We start from the raw sequence: 17,599 nt of genomic DNA on the forward strand, positions 1-17,599 counted from the left end.
ATGGCACCATGGGCAAGTTACTTTAGCTGTGTGCACCTCAGTTTATTCATTGGTAAAATGAGAATGTTAAAGCACTCATTGTACGGCCCGGGTGAAAGAGCTCAGTGTAATCCTTGATGCAAAGTGAGTGCTCTTAATTGTTAACTAACAAACGATGGCAACACATGACTGAGAAATTGCAGAACTGGACTTCTGGCTCCCATCTGATAGCTCTTTGCCCCACACTAAGCTGTTTCATTGCATGACCCTCTTCCCTTGTTCATTTCACAGCTGAGGCACCCAAGTTAAAGAAGCAAGTTGGGCATTAAGACACAGATAGCCAAGGGGCAGCTTGGTCTTAGGTGACCTGAGAGAATGAACTGTCGCCTGGGGGTCAAGTGCACCAGCTGCCAAAGGAAAAGGCTGCCCTCTAACTGGCTCTGCAAGCTGATGAAGGAGGAGCCGGGCTCTTACTGAGGCAGTCACGGAGCACTGAAATGACAGTCATAAGTCTGGCAGTTCTGTTCCTGGGCAGATGGATCACCTGATCCAAGGACTGGCTTAAAAGAGGGCTGTGTTGACCTACCGGCTGGTTCTTGGCATCCTGTCAAACTGCTGTGCATACTGACATAAAAATAACAGCCTGGAAACAGGGCCGAGGCAGTCTGCGGGACTCCGTTATGGGAGATAAAGCCACCATGCAGGTGCTGGCCAAGCGCTACCCCAAGAACTGCCTGCTGACCGTCATGGACCGGTACTTGGCCGTGGTGCGCAACATGGAGCAGGTGGTGATGATCCCCAGCCTTCTGCGGGACATGCAGCTGAGCGCACACGGGCACCAGGCCCAGGCAGGCGCCTCCGACCTCTACAGCTACTTCACCATGCTCAAGGCCATCCGCACGGATGTGGAGCACGGGCCGCTGCCCCGGCAGGAGTGGCGGGCCAAGGCGGCAGGTGGCAAAGCCAATGGAGCTGAGACTGAAGCTGGAGAGACGGAAGAGGCTGAGGAGGAGAGGGTGTTGGGGCAGCTGGACCTGGAAGCCCAGCTGCACCTGCACTTCGCTAGCCTTCATCACATCCTCACCCATCTTACCCTGAAAGCCGAGGAGGTGACAAGGAGATACCAGGAGAAAACGGGACAGGCCATGTAGGAAAGGTAATGGTGGCCGTGCTGATGTCCACCGAGGGGCATTCCAGGGGAGGAAGGGAGCAGTGGTGAACCCAGGGGGAGAGGGCGAGCCCGGCTCTCAGACAGCCACCCTCACTTTCGGGCATTGAGACCACAACCCAGGAAGGCCCAAGGCCAGGCCTGTCTTATTCTCCTTCTGACCCAGAATTGGTGAATAATGATGGTGAACTATTATGGAAACATAAGGAAAAGTGGTTGGTGTGTGCATGCCTTATGTCCACTTGTATGTATCTGTGCATTTATTAGTAAGTATGCAAATAACTTCCCTAACAGTTCAGACGGTTAAGAATCTACTTGCACTGCAGGAGACCCGGGTTCAATCCGGGTGGGGAAGATCCCCTGAAGGGCATGGCTACCCACTCCAGTATTCTTGCCTGGAAAATCTCATGGACAGAGGAGCCTGGTGAGCTACAGTCCACGGGGTTGCAAAGAGTCAGCATGACTGAGCGACTAATATTTTGCATCACTTCATGTGAATATTTGGAGCTGTATGAACTGAACAAGTGTGTTCTCACCATTGACTTCTTTAAGAAGCTGATTAAAGCCAAGGACTCTCTCCCCAGGGTCCAGGCATATAGACATATATATGTGGAGAAGGCAATGGCAACCCACTCCAGTACTCTTGCCTGGAAAATCCCATGGACGGAGGAGCCTGGTAGGCTGCAGTCCATGGGGTCGCTAAGAGTCAGACACGACTGAGCGACTTCACTTTCACTTTTCACTTTCACGCATTGGAGAAGGAAATGGCAACCCACTCCAGTGTTCTTGCCTGGAGAATCCCAGGGACTGGGGAGCCTGGTGGGCTGCCGTCTATGGGGTCGCACAGAGTCGGACACGACTGAAGTGACTTAGCAGCAGCAGCAGCAGCATGACTGTACATGCAACTTCAGAGAACATGCCATCTACCAAGGCCCATCCATGAATTCTAAAATAAGAACCTCTGATGTCACATATTCATAATAGCTTCTATCTGAGCACATAATAAATGTCAATATAGTCCCTACATGCTTGAGATAGGATGAACTCATTTAATCTTCATAACAATTCTAGGAAGATAGGTTTTATTATTTCTATTTTATAAATGAAGAACCTCATCCAAGGCACGTGTTTACTCGGGTGTTGAATGTGAGTTTTGTGTGTGTGTGGCACTGCTTCTAACATTTTTTCAAGTTATGGGATATGGAGAATTATATTTATATGGCATCTGGGGATATATGGGTGAGGCTGCTGGGGTACATGAGTGAGGCTGCTCACCATAGTCCCGCAACTAGCGGAGGTGCTCTGGCCATCCCAGGTTGCAGCCAGCCAGGCAGAAAGTTAAAGGACCACCGTGTGGACACTCTAACTTGTTCTAGGCACACCAGTGAAAAGGCACGCCTACTGGGAAGCCCATTTGAGAGGACATATACATATATGTTGGGATCCGAGCCCAGAAGGGCTGGGGCTGTGAGATGTAGGTGAGCAGGAAGCTAGACAAGCAGGTGGTGCCACAGAGGGTGGGAGGAGGGAAGGGGACCTGGGACAGCCGGGTGGGTCACTCCTGGGTGAAGACTGGGAGAAATTTGGCCACAACACCTGCCGGTTTTGATCCTGTGTCACATGCCAGCCCTGTTCCCATTAGCTGGCTTCATTAGTGATAAACCATGCCCATGTCCATGGGAATCTCAAAGCACCTGATGTAGGTTTCTGGGCAGAATCTTTATCCTCTTTTTACCTGTAAGGAAATTGAATCCAGATAGTGGAAGTGTCTCACCGAAAGTCACAAAGCTGTTTAGTCGCTAAGTCGTGTCCAACTCTTTTGACCCCATGGACTCTAACCAGGCTCCTCTGTCCATGGGATTTCCCAAGCAAGAACACTGGACTGGGTTGCCATTTCCTTCTCCAGGGGATCTTCCTGACCCAGGGATTGAACCTGAGTCTTCTGCATTGCAGGCAGATTCTTTATTGCTGAGCCACCAGTCAAACCCCACATAATTGGCAAGGGGATAAAAAAAGCAAGAGTGGCCCCAGAGCTGGGCATTCTTTTTTTTTTTTTTTTTTGGTCTTTGTTGCTGCGTGGACTTTCTCTAGTTGCAGTGCATGGGTTTCTCACTGGGGTAGCTTCTCTTTTTTTACAGTAAATGTGAAAATACTTGGAAATTTTTATTTTCGGCTGGACTGGGTGTCCGCTGCTGCATGCAGGCTTTCTATAGCTGCAGTGAGGGGTGGCTGACTCTAGCTGTGGTGTGTGGGCTTCTCACTACAGTGGCTTCTCTTGTTGCAGAGCACGGGCTCCAGGGTGCACAGGGTTCGGTAGTTGCACCACACGGGCTCAGCAGTTGTGGCGTGCAGGGCTTAGTGAGGTCTTCCTGGATCAGGGATTGAACCTGTGTCCTCTGCACTGGCTGGCGGATTCCTAACCACTAAACCACCAGGGAAGTCTGACCTGGGTGTTCTTTCCATCAGATTTACTCTCTGCCATGTTGTGTTATCTTCATGATTTTCCGAAGGCCACTCTGTAATGATGGGTAATACACATGGACCCTAAAAACACAGTCTAGAGAGTTCTGCTCCAGGGATTTTCCCAGCCATTTTCCCTTTCCCTACCTTAAATCTGGTCTTCCTAGGTGGCTCAGTGGTAAAGAAATCTGCTGCCAATGCAGGAGACTTGAGTTAAATCCCTGGGTCAGGAAGATCCCCTAGAGAAGGCAATGGCAATCCACCCCAGTGTTCTTGCCTAGAAAATCCCATGGACAGAGGAGCCTGGGGGCTATAGTCCATGCGGTTGAAAAAGAGTTGGACATGACTCAGTGACTAAACAACAGCAACTTCAAACCTACACCTAAACTGCCAGCTTCAACCCGGTGTCCCGCTCCTCTCGAAGCTCCCTGAGGGGCCTTTCAGAGGTTCTTCTTGAATGAAAGGGGGCTGGGTCAAGAGCTCTGGGTTCAAGTTCTGATTCCACCACTAATGAGCTGTGCAGCCTTGATTTTGCTCACTTCTCTGGGTTTCAGTTTATTCACTGAATAATAAAGGTATTATAAGGATTGGCACTTGAATAGTTTTACAGTTTAAAATTACTTGCATATCAATGATCTAATGGAATTACAATCCCCTTTTACACATAAAAAAAAAAAACTGGAGGTCTGAGAGAGAAAATGAGTCTGAGGTTACTCAGGAAATGGCCAAGCCAAGATGTGAATGGCCCAGCTCACATCTAATTCCTTTCCTCTACACTACGGATTTCCTTAGCACTTTAGAATTCTGCAGCCAGGGCTGGAGGTAAGAATTAGGGATGGCAGAGCAGTGAGATTCGTCACTCCTTGACCAGCCAAACCTCCTGGAAGACAAGGGCAGCGAGTTCTACGCTGTGACACACTTCAACACACTCTAACTCGTTTTCTGTGGTGGCCGAACAGAAGTTAAAAAAAAAAGAAAGGTGTCTAGCCTCTTGTCCTGGCTCTGCACTGACCTATGTCCTGGACAAGTTATTTCACCTTTCTGTAGTTTTCCTGTTAGTAAAAGGTAGAGATGAAGCTAGGTGATGTATTGCAGTTCTGACAACCAGGTTCTTCTCATAGTGCTGAAAGGCCACTAGGGTTTTCCTACAAACAGCACCATTGTGCTTTTTCAATGGGTCTCCTATTTCAACAGACATGTGACAGTACTTTAATGGTGTGAACTTATACTGACTTGTCTTTTAAAATTTGTGCACCCACAGCTTACTCCACGTGATAGAAGGCAGTCTCTGTGATGAAGACATGGAGCAGTTTGCTAGCCTGATGATGGCAAGACCAAAAAGACCTGAACCTGCAACTACAAGTGAAGATGATTTGGATGTCCGGGATTCCTACCTTCCTCTGAGCACCAGTTTATGGACCCATCACTGCGTCAGTGAGGCTGCCTGCTGCTGTTCACGACTCCTCGCTCCTCTTACTAGCTTGGGGCGGAAGCCAGTGATTCATGAGGGACCCCGTCTGTCACCTGGTCAGTGTACTACAGCAGAAATACAAGTTCTAGCATCTGACTAATCGAGGCTCACTTCCTTCTCTCTTGGCAGTCATTCACTGCAATCATGGGCAAGTTATTTAACCCATCGTGGCCTAAATTTCCTCATCTATAAAATGGAGACAGTGTTCCCTATCTCATGAAGTTGCTTTGAAAATTAAACAGTAAGTCAAAAGCATCTGGCGTGTGAGAGCGGTTATTATAGGTCTCTTTCTTCTCCCACCCTCTCCTTGTTATTTGTTCTAGTCCTCCCTTACTTTCCACCCTCCAGAACTAAGCAGCAGAGTCCTCAACTCTGAGTGGCTCACACTCCTATGCCTATTGAGCAGAGGTAAACTATAAACTTATTTATTGCAGGAGCAATAAAAATAACTTGTATTTGTACGTATCTTTATTAACTTCTGAAGTACTTTCTCAGACATGATTTCACTTTTAACAAGTAGGACTCAAGAGGAGAGGTGGAACCATGTGATTTTGTCCATCCGCTTATATTCATACTGCCACCTAATCTGAAATCACATGTAAACAATTTTATTAATCTCCAAAACCTAATCTGATTATGAAATCTGAGCTTAGAAACAAAAACTTTGGACAAGTTTTTGGACTTGATAAGCCATAAAGAGTAAAACGTCATTCTAGTTAGGTGGGATCTTTTACTTCTAATCCACTGTAGACGGGCTTCTCTGGGGGCAGAGATGGTAAACAATCTGCTTGCAGTGCAGGAGACCCGGGTTCAATCCCCTGGAGAAGGGAATGGCTACTTACTCCAGTATTCTTGCCTGGAGAGATAAGCCATAAAGAGTAAAATGTCATTCTAGTTAGGTGGGATCTTTTACTTCTAATCCACTGTGGACGGGCTTCTCTGGGGGCAGAGATGGTAAACAATCTGCTTGCAATGCAGGAGACCCCGGTTCAATCCCCTGGAGAAGGGAATGGCTACTTACTCCAGTATTCTTGCCTGGAGAATTCCATGGACAGAGGAGCCCCGAGGGCTAGAGTACATGGGGTTGCAAAGAGTCGGACACAACTTAGCAACTAACACTTTCACTTTCCATTGTAGACAGTGTCAGCTACTGAGCTCACTTTCCCCAGGATGTCCCAACTAAGAGCAGAGACTCCTTTGCTATATCAGTCTCCTAGCTATTCTCCTGGTCGTGAGTCTCTTTTAAACCACCCTCTATGGTGTTGTAGAGAGCTCAGCAATATAACCATGACCGTGTTATCCCTATTTAAAATTCTTTAGTGACCTTCCACTGCCTAGCATCGAGTCAAAATTATTCTACATGACTCACAAAACCTTCCATCATCTGGCTTGCTTGGTTCACTCTGCACTAGAACTGGCAGGTGAAACTCTTCTGTAAAAGGCCATATATTAAATATTTCAGGCTTCACAGACCATAAGGGCTCTGTCATAACCACTCAAATCTGCTGCAGAAGGAAGTAGCCGTTCACATGTAAACAAATAAGCCTGGTTGTGTCCAATAAAACCAGATTGGCAGTGAGCCAGATGTGGCCCACAGGCTATTTAGACTGCCAACTCTGAATCAGAACTAAACTCCATTTTAAAATCTGCCAGATGTCTTCTCAAAACTAGCTAAATGACTCAAAACTAGCTAATTCTCTGATGAACTGTTTTTTGACAAAAAGGAGTCAGAGTGCTTATAATGACCATTTTAATCACAAGGTGTTAACGTTAAGAGATTAACATAAACTTCAGATCATAGAAACAGTTTGACAAAATACAGAAATAACCGGTATCGATGAAACCGGAGCAAGTGTTTTGGAGACTTCAACGCACTGGATGGAATTCTTCAAAAACTTCCCTGTAAGTCTTCTTATCTATAAAAAGAAAAATCACAAAAGATTGTAAAATCATGTTTAAAAAATCATACTTCCTGAAGAAACATTAACACTTAATATTCTTATAAGAACTGCTTTATTTTCTAGTCCTCAACCTAGCTTCCCAACCAGGCATTTTGTTCCACTGAATGAAGAACTGCTTTGAAAGAATCTATGAGGATGATACCAAGGCCTGAACCAGGGTAGTGACAGTGGCGGAGAGAGAGTTCAGAGTTGAGAATTATGTAGGGATTAGAACGGTAAGACTTTATGACTAATGAGAAATCAAAGAGACAGACAGCCATGAAGATGATCCCCAGGCTTCTGGCTGGAGCACCCAGGTGGACAGTAGTGCCATTCACTGAAGCAGGACACAGAGGTACTCAGTCAGAAACTGGATATATGAATTCAAGAGAATTCTGGTCTACAGACAAAGAGGCAGAAATCAACAGAACACAGAAGGAACTGAAGTCACAGGCGAGGGAAAGATTAACTAGGAAAAATGGTACAGAGTAAGAAAGAAGTTTTCTACAATGAACTTGAAATACCTTTTTCAGGAAAATCCTCTGGATGTGACTTTATATATGAGAACATATCGTGGTCCCTCACAGCATACATATAGTCTTGACGTTTTAAAAGATAATATCCAACAAAAACAAAGGAAGTAATATATAGAAGCTGGCGATGCAAACCTGAAATTGAAACCACAAATTCCAAAGAAAGCAAAAAATCAGTCTTGTGTGTTAAAAATCACATTTTTAATGTTTTAGATACATAGTTTGTAATTTCTTCCTACATTAAAAAACAAAAAAAAGCTGTTGTATATGGGTATTTTGAACACACAGCCATGACCTTGGAACATCTTCCTAAGGATATCTGGCAACTACGAAAAGCAACATTTTGTCTATAAATGTAATTATCAACAAATCTAAAATTTTTTAAATTCATGTTTTAGAAGTTTCTTCAAGGAAAAAGGAGGATAAGCACAAAAACTTGAATGGTAGACTGACACAGAAAAAAAAAAAGTCTTCTTTTTCAATAGGCTAACTTTAGAATTTAGACCTACACTAACTTGCATTCCAGGACGTGTTCAGGACATGACAAGTAGAGGCTAAAGCCCTCTACAAATGGTCTAAGAGCAGTTTGGTTTGTCTCCATATACCGATTTGTATTTATATATCTAGTGGTTACTAAAACAGTACACTATACCATAAATACGTCTCATTCTCTTGTATCGTCTGAATTTTGTAATTTTTCAAGTATTACCTACTCAAAAACTATCTTAAAAAAAATCATCCTCCTGGGACTTCCCTGGCGGTCCAGTGGTTAAGACTCCATGCTTCTACTGCAGGGGGTGTGCATTCGGATTTCTGGTCAGGGAACTAAAATCCCACATGCTGTTCATTCAGCGTGGCAAAAAAATAAAATCATCCTATTATAATAAGACTGGAGAGGATCAAATCACATGATCTAGCAAAGCCAAAATTTTAAATGTGAAGGGGAGATCCAAAGGTATTGACTTTATATAATTTTTTTTTTTTTTTTTTACAAAAGGCTAAGTGTAGATTTTACAGCTATGCCTCAGAATTTTATTTCCAGCTGTTTTCTTACCCCACACATGCTTTCATTCCTATAGTTTTATCTATTATCCATGTACTGGTAACCCATTAGTAATGCCCAACTCAGATACCTATCTGAACAACAAATATATCCAAATATTTGACAGATACGATACCTGAATTCTCCCAAACAAACTCAGTTCCTTCCTATTCATATCTCTTTTTCCTAAAACACCATTTACCCAGAAATCCAAGTCCTGCTAATAAGCATACCAATTATCATTTTTTTTCTACCCTCATTCTTTACATTCAGTCACTGTCGATTCTACCTGATAAATATTTCCTTTGCTCACTTCAGGGAACTCATGCTCATTTATATAACTGGTTTACCTTTCATCTCATTTTCTACTCCACATTGATTCCAGCTTTTACCCTGTCACTAGCGGAATTTTTACTAAAACACAAATCAGTTTGTCAGTCCCTTCTTCAGTTATGGTTAACAAGACCCCAGTGTCCTGCATGTGACCTCCCAGGCCCTTCATGAGCTGACTCCTCCGCCTTCATCGTCTGACACTCCCTCGTTTGCATATTGTGCCCAGCAATACTGAACTATTTCTAATTCCTCACATAACCTGAGCTCCTTCATGCTTCTATACACTGTGTACTGATGACTTCTCTGCCCTGCAATGTCCTGATCCTTCAAGGCTCAACTCACACATCACTTCTGCTAAGAAGTCTTCCTAAAACTTTCCTGGAGTTAAAAGGATGAATTCATCCCTCATAATATGTAAACTGCTATAGCAATTATTTTTCCCTCTACTACCAGGCAAAGTCAGTATTTCACTCACCTTTGTATATCAACACACAGACAGCACTTAATAAATATACAATAAATGGATGAATGGCCTTGGGCAAATCAATTTACTACCTCTAAAATAAAAGATAATACCTAACCGTTTTTCACAGTAGTTATTAAAAGTGTTTTGGGAAAAATTGTAAAACAATACAAATACAAAATATCACTATGACCTGGGATTGGACAGTGCTCAGACTATTTTGCATTCTCCCTTATCCCGAAAGGGACTTCCCTGATAGCTCAGTTAGTAAAGAATCCGCCTGCAATGCAGGAGACCCTGGTTCAATTCCTGGGTTGGGAAGATCCCCTGGAGAAGGGATAGGCTACCCACTCCAGTATTCTTGGGTTTCCCTGTGGCTCAGCTGGTAAAGAATCCACCTGCAATGCAGGAGACCTGGGTTCGACCCCTGGGTTGGGAAGATCCCCTGGAGAAGGGAAAGGCTACCCACTCCAGTATTCTGGAGAATTCCATGGACTGTATAGTTTATGGGGTCACAAAGAGTAGGACATCGAGAAATTTTCACTTCACTTCACTTTACCCAGAAAGGAGCTTCCCAGGCGGCACTAGTGGTAAAGAACCCACTCGTCAATGCAGGAGACATAGGAGATGCAGATTTGATTCCTGGGTCAGGAAGATCCCCTGGAGGAGAGCATGACAACCGACTCCAGTATTCCTGCCTGGAGAATCCCCTGGACAGAGGAGTCTGGTGGGCTGCAGTCCACGGGGTCACAGAGAGTCGGACACGACCGAGCTGACTCGGCACTGACTACACAGCGCCTACCCCCGCCAGCCACGCCTTCCCCCAGTGAGCCACCTGCAGTGCGGCGCACCAGGGCGCTGCGCGCTCCCGCCTGCCCCCGGACTACACAGACCCTCTGTGTTTACCCACACCCGGCACAGACGACTTCAATGGTATCAGTGCCCCAAACCCTAAAGGCATGGCTTGGCCTCTTCTCAAGTCTTCACTTCTCTAGCCTCTTCTCTTTCAGCAGTGGTCTCTCTCCCACCATATACACCATCCCTTCACAATCATTTTCCTCTTTTTTCCTTTTCTCAGTTGACCTAAACTTGAAAGCCACAGTGCTCTTTGAGGAACACAGTAAACTGCTCTTATGTTAAGACTAGAAATCAATACAGATTTAGTTTTGCAGACTACACTTAGATACTAAGTAAGTCTAAATTTAGGGCAGGTGAGTGATATCCAGAAATAAGGGTTTAAAAATAGGTGATGGGAGAAAAGCTTAAGAAAAAATTGTATTTAATATTTTCTGTGTACTTGAAAAAGATCTGCACAGCTTGATTTCATTGACTACCTAGAGAATGCCAGATACTCTCCACGGCCACAGCTGGAAAAATCCACCATGTACTCCTCCTTCCCCATTCCTCCTTCTCTATTTGCATAAATTTGTATCAGAATTCATCTTTTTCATAGATGTGCCCACCCGGTTTGTAAATCTCTGGATGGTTCTCTATTTCCTTGTTATCTACACACTCATTCAATAAATACTCACTGAGCATTACTATTCGGCAGACATTGAATGAGATAAACACAGTATGCATTCAATAAATGCTGCTGAGGATAATGATTTCAATAAAGTCCTCAAGGCCTGAATTTTCCAAAGCAACAAAGGAAACACAGAGAACTCAGGAACTCTGATCCCTAGGCCTGGGCTAAGTGCTTTACATTCATCATCTCCCCTAGTTCTCAGTCACACAAAGAGGTAGATACTATCCCTATTTCACAGATGAGGAAACTAAAGCTCACAGAGATAAGTATCTTCTCCAGAATCAAATGGTGAGTAGGGAGGAGGAGGTGCATCAAATCCAAAAGCTTGGGTTCTTAACCACTATGTTCTTCGGTCTCCCAGAAAAGGCACAAAACATTCTTTGACAACAACAAGGTGAGATTAAGTGATACCAACTTCAAATTTCAGCCAACCTTTTCTTCTTCTGGAACACCATCTCTCTGATCTGAACCTTCTTCAGGCTCCCAAAGTACTGCCTGCTCACCCAGCTATCAAAATACCTGTCACGCCTAGACTCACACCTACTTGTCTCACTGACCCAATTAGGAGTTCCTCAAGAGCAGGTCAGTATTCCTCCTCCCATACCCAATGTGTAACACTGCCTGGCACAGAGAAAAAGCTCAGTTAAGACTGAACAAATATATGGTAAACTGTGCAACAAGAGCTAAGGAAAGGGAAACCCGTCAGCATCTTCTGTGTGCCAGGCATATTTACCTATAGATTCTTACTTCTCACAAAAAAATTTGCAAAGATGAATTATTCTCACTTTATAGGTAAGGAAACTTAAGCTCTGATCAAGTAACTTGCCCAAAGTGACAGAAGTGGGAAGCAGTGGGGCAAGGCCGTTTAACTTCAAAGTGGACCTCTTTCCATTACACCAAGTCACAGGCCTGGGCAGGTGTGGAGTGGTGATAGAAAGGAAGAACACTCCACAGTTCCTAGTGGCAGAAATGGACAAAGACTGCAGTGGGGTCATGTCCACGGCAGATGGGATTTCAAGTCTATCTGAGCCCTGGAAATGCTGACATCTGGTGGGTTGGGAGTCAACCTTCAGGCATACATACACCTGGAAGGCAAAAGAGGCCCAAGGGAGGTAATTTCTGGTTGCCCAAAAGAGTGTAAGCTGTTCAGTCGTGTCCGACTCTTTGCGACCTCATGGATTGTAGCCGGCCAATCCTCTGTCCATGGAATACTCCAGGTAAGAATACTGGAGTGGGTTGCCATTTCCTTCTCTTGGTTGCCTGAACCATTAGTATTAGCTTTCTTCCTAACTGGGCTTTTTGGCTCCAGTTTCTAACAAAGTTGACCTTTTAAAACACAAGTCCAATCACTGCGTTTCCTTCAGCAGCTTTCAAAAAAGTATGTAAGGTTCCTGTCTGTCTGGAGAATAAACTGCCACAATCTACCTAAATCTTTGTTGCCTTATCACCCTACTCTGACTCACTCATCATCAACTGCCCCCCATTCTCATGCTCTTGTTCCCATTCACTCTCACTAGCCTCCCATGGCCTGGAAGGCTCTCTCCAAGTATTCCTCTGACAGATCGTGGCTAAACTAAAAAATATCTCTTACAGAGTTTCCCTCTTTTTCCTTAGGAAATCCACAGACTTTAGCACAGCTAATGTGTCTCTTGGGCTTCCCTGGTGGCTCAGAGGTAAAGAATCTGCAGGTTCCATCCCTGGGTGGGGAAGATCCCCTGGAGAAGGAAATGGCAACCCACTCCAGTATTCTTGCCTGGAGAATCCCATGGACAGAGGAGCCAGGCTGGGCCCATGGGGGTCGGAGTCAGACACGACTGGGCATGCACACAGTGTGTCGCTTATTATCACGGTTGGTCTCTGACAGGTGGACACGCACTTACTGGGAAATACAGCCCAGTGATTTACAGCCTGCTACTCAACGTGAGGTGCCCAGACCAGCAGCGTCTGGGAAACTGGGACCATGAGCAGAGCTCTCTCCAGGGCTAATGAATTATAATCTGCATCTTAACAAGACCCTCAACTTATTAGTATGCACATTAAATCTGAGAAGTGCTGGTTCTCAAAGTAGACTCTTGGGGTTTACAAACAGACCGTGCTACTTACGACCTTGGTCAAGCTGCGTTAACCTTTCTAAGGCTGTTTCCCCACTGTGGCTAATACTCCCCGCTCTGTCTTACCCCACGGCGTGTGATGACTAAAAATGCTATAATGCATGTAGTGTTAGTAGAGCACTGGATAGACGGATCACTCATTTTTGCACCCTACAACGCGAACTGAGAGGGGAGCAAGCAGTTCCGTCCAGGGTCCTTCACAGACTCACTGCGAGGTCGTGGGTTGCACTGCATCTGTTTCCTGAAATGGCCAGATTCTGAGAAGCTCAAGGGGAGCGGATACCTGAGAGAGGCGAGACGGGGCCAGTTAACGCGAAAAGGCCCGGAAAAGCGGAGGCACCTCAGGCAGCCTAAGGCAGAGCCGGCCCTCAGCCCTACGACCCCAGCTCCTCCCGGCTGATCCCGTCCGCGCAGCCCTCACCGGCCGACAGCACCGGCCTCCGCCGGATCGCGTTATCAATCAGGCCGGAGCAGTAGCCCAAGAAGCCGGCGAAGGCGAGCCGCGGGTCAGTCAGTTTCGGCGGCGGCAGGCTCCGGGCCTCATCAGGCAGGAACTGTAAGGGCGCTCGGGCCTGCCGTCCAGTCATCATGGTGACGCCGTTTCCACTTGAGGCCTGGACTCAGGCCTTCAACTACAAAGAAAACCACCAGGACCACTGCAGAGGCCCAGGCTAGAAGCTTTCACCTCCGAGCGCCGGGCTGAAGGGCATGGCGCAGGGCGGTGCGGCACGCAAAGCCTTCCCCGGGCGCGCTGCTGCCGGAACCGCGCGCGCGCGGTTCCGGGCTACTAAGTGTCCCACGTAGCTAGTCTCCCGGCCGGCGCGAACGCCACAAGTAGAAGTTCAGGGGCTAGGTACCTATCGAGCAGTACAGGAAACGAGCCAAACCCGGAGAAGACTAGGAGACGTTGCTTTTTTTCACCCAGTCTCCCTTGCCCGCTGGAGAAGGAAACGGCAACCCACTCCAGTGCTCTTGCCTGGAAAATCCCATGGACAGAGAAGCCTGGAGGGCTACAGTCCACGGGGGCGCAAATTGACTGAGCGACTGATACACACCCTTGCCCGCAATTGTCTCTGCTTCCTCTGCCCTAGAATGTTCCTTCGGCCAAGAATTTATTTCTGTATCCAAAACCCCAAGTGGGCTTGATGGGAAGTTTTAAGCAGCGTAATTAATTGACATCAAATAAAAACTAGTTTTCTTTTTCTGAGTTTCCCGTCGTTCATCTGCATAGGAACACACCCTTCACAAAGTCTAAAATTAAGGTCCAGCCAGCCATAAAGAATTAGGAGAATCCCAGGGCTGGATCATTTAGCTATATTCTCGAAATTCGGTCTGGGTCTTCAGGTCCTTACACGTCGCTGAGGCACGAAGTGTTTCCTGAAGATGTGAAGAATGAAGAAAAAAAAAAAGAGAGAATCTATAATATTCTGTCAAGTAATTCTACAGTCTCTGGTCACCTGTCTTCAACTCCGATCTTTGAAAAGCTCTCTGTTTAGACAGCCATTGCTTATAAGGAGCTTAAATGTCTTCAACAGTTTACTTAGAAGCATGCTGATTAAACCAAAGGTTAACGCAAAGCCGTGTGCCTCAGGTATTGATTTCGATTTCCAAAGTGGGAGAAATAAGTATCAGCTAATAAAGGATGAGACTTTTATGCCTACAAAAAGGACTCCCAGATCTGTAACATTTAAAGTTAGGATCTTCCAAAGGAAGATATTGGAAGTTTCTCGGAAGGCAGCAAATGTTTTAGGAAGTGCAAGCTGTTACCTGAGAATCTGCCTTATGTAAATTCTAGTATGACATATGAAAGAGGTATTTTTTTTCCCCACAGTCTTTCATTTTATTTATTTAGCTGCGCCTTGGTTGCTGCCAGCGGATTTTTCTCTAGTTGTGGGCCAGGGTTTAGTTGCCTATCAGTATGTGGGGCCTTAGTTCCTTGACCAGGGAGCTAACCTGTATCTCCTGAATTGGAAGGTGGATTCCTAACCAGGGATGTCCTTGCACACTCTTTTTAATTTTTTCAAACCATAGTGTTTCTTTTAAAATCATATAAAAAGAGTGAAAACCATCAAAAACCTACCTTAGGATTATGTTAATTTTGAATATTAGATGGTCTGTTAGGCAAACACAAATATTCAATATTGCTTACACATTCTTCTCCAGTCTTCTCAGTCCACTCTCTTAAGACACTTAAGACATACAAAAACAAAAATACAAAGAACAGTATAACAAATACCCATATGCTGTCACCCAGAATTAATTGTCATATTTGTCAATTAAATTGTCATATTTATTTTAAAAGGAAATAAAACACTATATAGAACCCTTTCCCATCCTCCTCACAGACAATCATGAGTTTAGTGTACACTCACAGTTCACTTTTTATATTTTTACATATACTTAGTATGTATTATGGTTGGATCTCTTTGCAGTCCAAGGGACTCTCAACAGTCTTCTCCAACACCACAGTTCAAAAGCATCAATTTTTTGGCACTCAACTTTCTTCACAGTTCAATTCTCACATCCATACAGGACCACTGGAAAAACCATGACTAGACGGTCCTTTGTTGGCAAAGTAATGTCTCTGCTTTTTAATATGCTATCTAGGTTGGTCATAACTTTTCTTCCAAGGAGTAAGCGTCTTTTAATTTCATGGCGAGACTCTTGAGAGTCCCTTGGACTGCAAGGAGATCCAACCAGTCCATCCTAAAGGAGATCAGTCCTGGGTGTTCATTGGAAGGACTGATGCTGAAGCTGAAACTCCAATACTTTGGCCACCTCATGCGAAGAGTTGACTCATTGGAAAAGACCCTGATGCTGGGAGGGATTGGGGGCAGGAGGAGAAGGGGACGACAGAGGATGAGATGGCTGGATGGCATCACTGACTCGATGGACATGAGTTTGAGTAAACTCCGGGAGTTGGTGATGGACAGGGAGGCCTGGCGTGCTGCAATTCATGGGGTCGCAAAGAGTTGGACACAACTGAGCGACTGAACTGAACTGAACTGAATGTATGCTTTAAAAATTTTTTACCTAAATTTTACGATTCAGTATTTGTTTTCTCTCACTTTCATCATTCCACATGTTTTGAGATCCATCCATGATGATGTAGAAAGATCAAGCTCATTCCTTTTGATTACTGTATGATATTCCATTATATAAGTAAGTTACATTTTAGTCACCCATTACCCTTTTGATGGATATTTAAGTTGTGTTCCATTTCTTTTTCATTTACTTAAGACTGTACTCCAAAGTCTAGGGTCTAGAGAAGCTTTGGGGCATGTGAACCAGGACTAACAGACATACAAGAATATTATACTACAAGGAGAAATATCCATTAGTAATAGCCCCAAACTAGAAACATTTAAAATGTCCATTAAGAGCAGAACAGATAAACTGTCATGTTTTCATTCAAAGGTATATCCAGTATGAACTTAAAAAAAGAGGATCATGTTAAAAAAAAATTAAGAGATCAGAGGAAAAGAGATGTTAGAAGACAATAAATGATTCCATGTATAAAGTTCAATATTAGGCAAACATATACTATTTATAAATACCCATATTTGTAGTAAAATTATAAAGAAAAGCATGAGCAAGATTAACACAAACATTTAGAATATTTAGTTACCCCTGTGGTATCTTCTTGGACCAGGGATCAAACCCATGGCCCCTGTGTTGGTAAGTGGATTATTAACCACTGGACCACCAGGGAAATCCAATAACTTTTTTTTGGATAAATTAAAATTTTAACTTTTTAAGTTGTGGTAAAAAAACATAACATTAAACTTATCATCTTAACCATTTCTAAGTGTATAGTTCAGTAGTGTTAAGTATATTCACATTGTTGTATAACAGATCTCTAGAACTTTAATCTTGCAAAACTGAAACTTTCTACCATTGAATGCTAATTCCCTTTACCTCCTACCCCCAGCCCTTGGTAACTACCTTCCTACTTTCTACGATTTTGACCACTTCGGATACATAGGAGTGGAATTACACAGTCTTTGTTATTTTGTGACTGGCTTATTTCATTTAGCAGAATGTCCTTGACGTTTATCCATGTTGCATGTGACAGGATTTCCTCCTCCCCCCTTGTTTTTTGGCCTCAGCACATGGCTTACAGGAACTTAGTTCCCCAACCAGGGGTTGAACCCCAGCCGGTGGCAGTGGAAGCGTGGAGTCCTAACCACCAGACCGCCAGGGAATTCCCAGGATTTCCTTCCAAGGCTGCATTATACTCCGTTGTAAAATATATATGCAACATTTTATCTATCTGTCCATCTGTTGATGTCCATTTGGGTTGCTTCCACCTCCTAGCTATTGAGAAATAATGCTAAAATGAACACAGATGTGCGAAAATCTCTTCAAGATCCTACTTTGAATTCTTTTGGATATATACCCAAAAGTGGGATTGATGATTCATATGGTAATTATGTTTTTGATTTTTTGAGGAACCTTTATACTGTTTCTCCACAATGGCTGAACCATTTTACATTTCCATAGTGCTTAAGGGTTCCACTTTCTCCACATCCTTGCCATCACTTCTTATTTTCCATTCTTTTGATAGTGGC

The 17,599-nt window shown here is 44.4% G+C and overlaps 2 protein-coding genes across 2 annotated transcripts; one reads left to right on the top strand and one right to left on the bottom strand.

Moving 5' to 3' along the window:
- Positions 1-496: 496 nt before the first annotated feature.
- LOC122676216 (thyroid hormone responsive) lies at positions 497-5,333 on the top strand. The gene is made up of 2 exons (XM_043875526.1): positions 497-1,135; positions 4,869-5,333. The coding sequence occupies exon 1, from the start codon at positions 660-662 to the stop codon at positions 1,128-1,130; it is 471 nt and encodes a 156-aa protein (XP_043731461.1). The 5' UTR covers positions 497-659; the 3' UTR covers positions 1,131-1,135; positions 4,869-5,333.
- Positions 5,334-6,811: 1,478 nt separating this feature from the next.
- On the bottom strand, positions 6,812-13,793 carry NDUFC2 (NADH:ubiquinone oxidoreductase subunit C2). The gene is made up of 3 exons (XM_043875527.1): positions 13,450-13,793; positions 7,543-7,686; positions 6,812-6,994 (listed from the first exon to the last, which is right to left on the bottom strand). Exons 1-3 carry the CDS (start codon positions 13,616-13,618, stop codon positions 6,945-6,947), a joined length of 363 nt encoding a protein of 120 aa, XP_043731462.1. The 5' UTR covers positions 13,619-13,793; the 3' UTR covers positions 6,812-6,944.
- Between the last annotated feature and the right edge of the window lie 3,806 nt (positions 13,794-17,599).

Source organism: Cervus elaphus, chromosome 2 (genome assembly GCF_910594005.1).
Source record: "Cervus elaphus chromosome 2, mCerEla1.1, whole genome shotgun sequence".
Classification (NCBI taxonomy): domain Eukaryota; kingdom Metazoa; phylum Chordata; class Mammalia; order Artiodactyla; family Cervidae; genus Cervus; species Cervus elaphus.

Excerpts from the sequence above, each read along its gene's own strand:
- LOC122676216 (XM_043875526.1), top strand. The coding sequence starts at position 660 with ATGGGAGATAAAGCCACCATGCAGGTGCTGGCCAAGCGCTACCCCAAG.
- NDUFC2 (XM_043875527.1), bottom strand. The coding sequence starts at position 13,618 with ATGATGACTGGACGGCAGGCCCGAGCGCCCTTACAGTTCCTGCCTGAT. Across the intron at positions 7,687-13,449 it reads GAGGCCGGTGCTGTCGGCCG|GTTTGCATCGCCAGCTTCTA; the intron begins GTGAGGGCTGCG and ends TTTCAATTTCAG. Across the intron at positions 6,995-7,542 it reads AGAGGATTTTCCTGAAAAAG|ATAAGAAGACTTACAGGGAA; the intron begins GTATTTCAAGTT and ends TTCTTTTTATAG.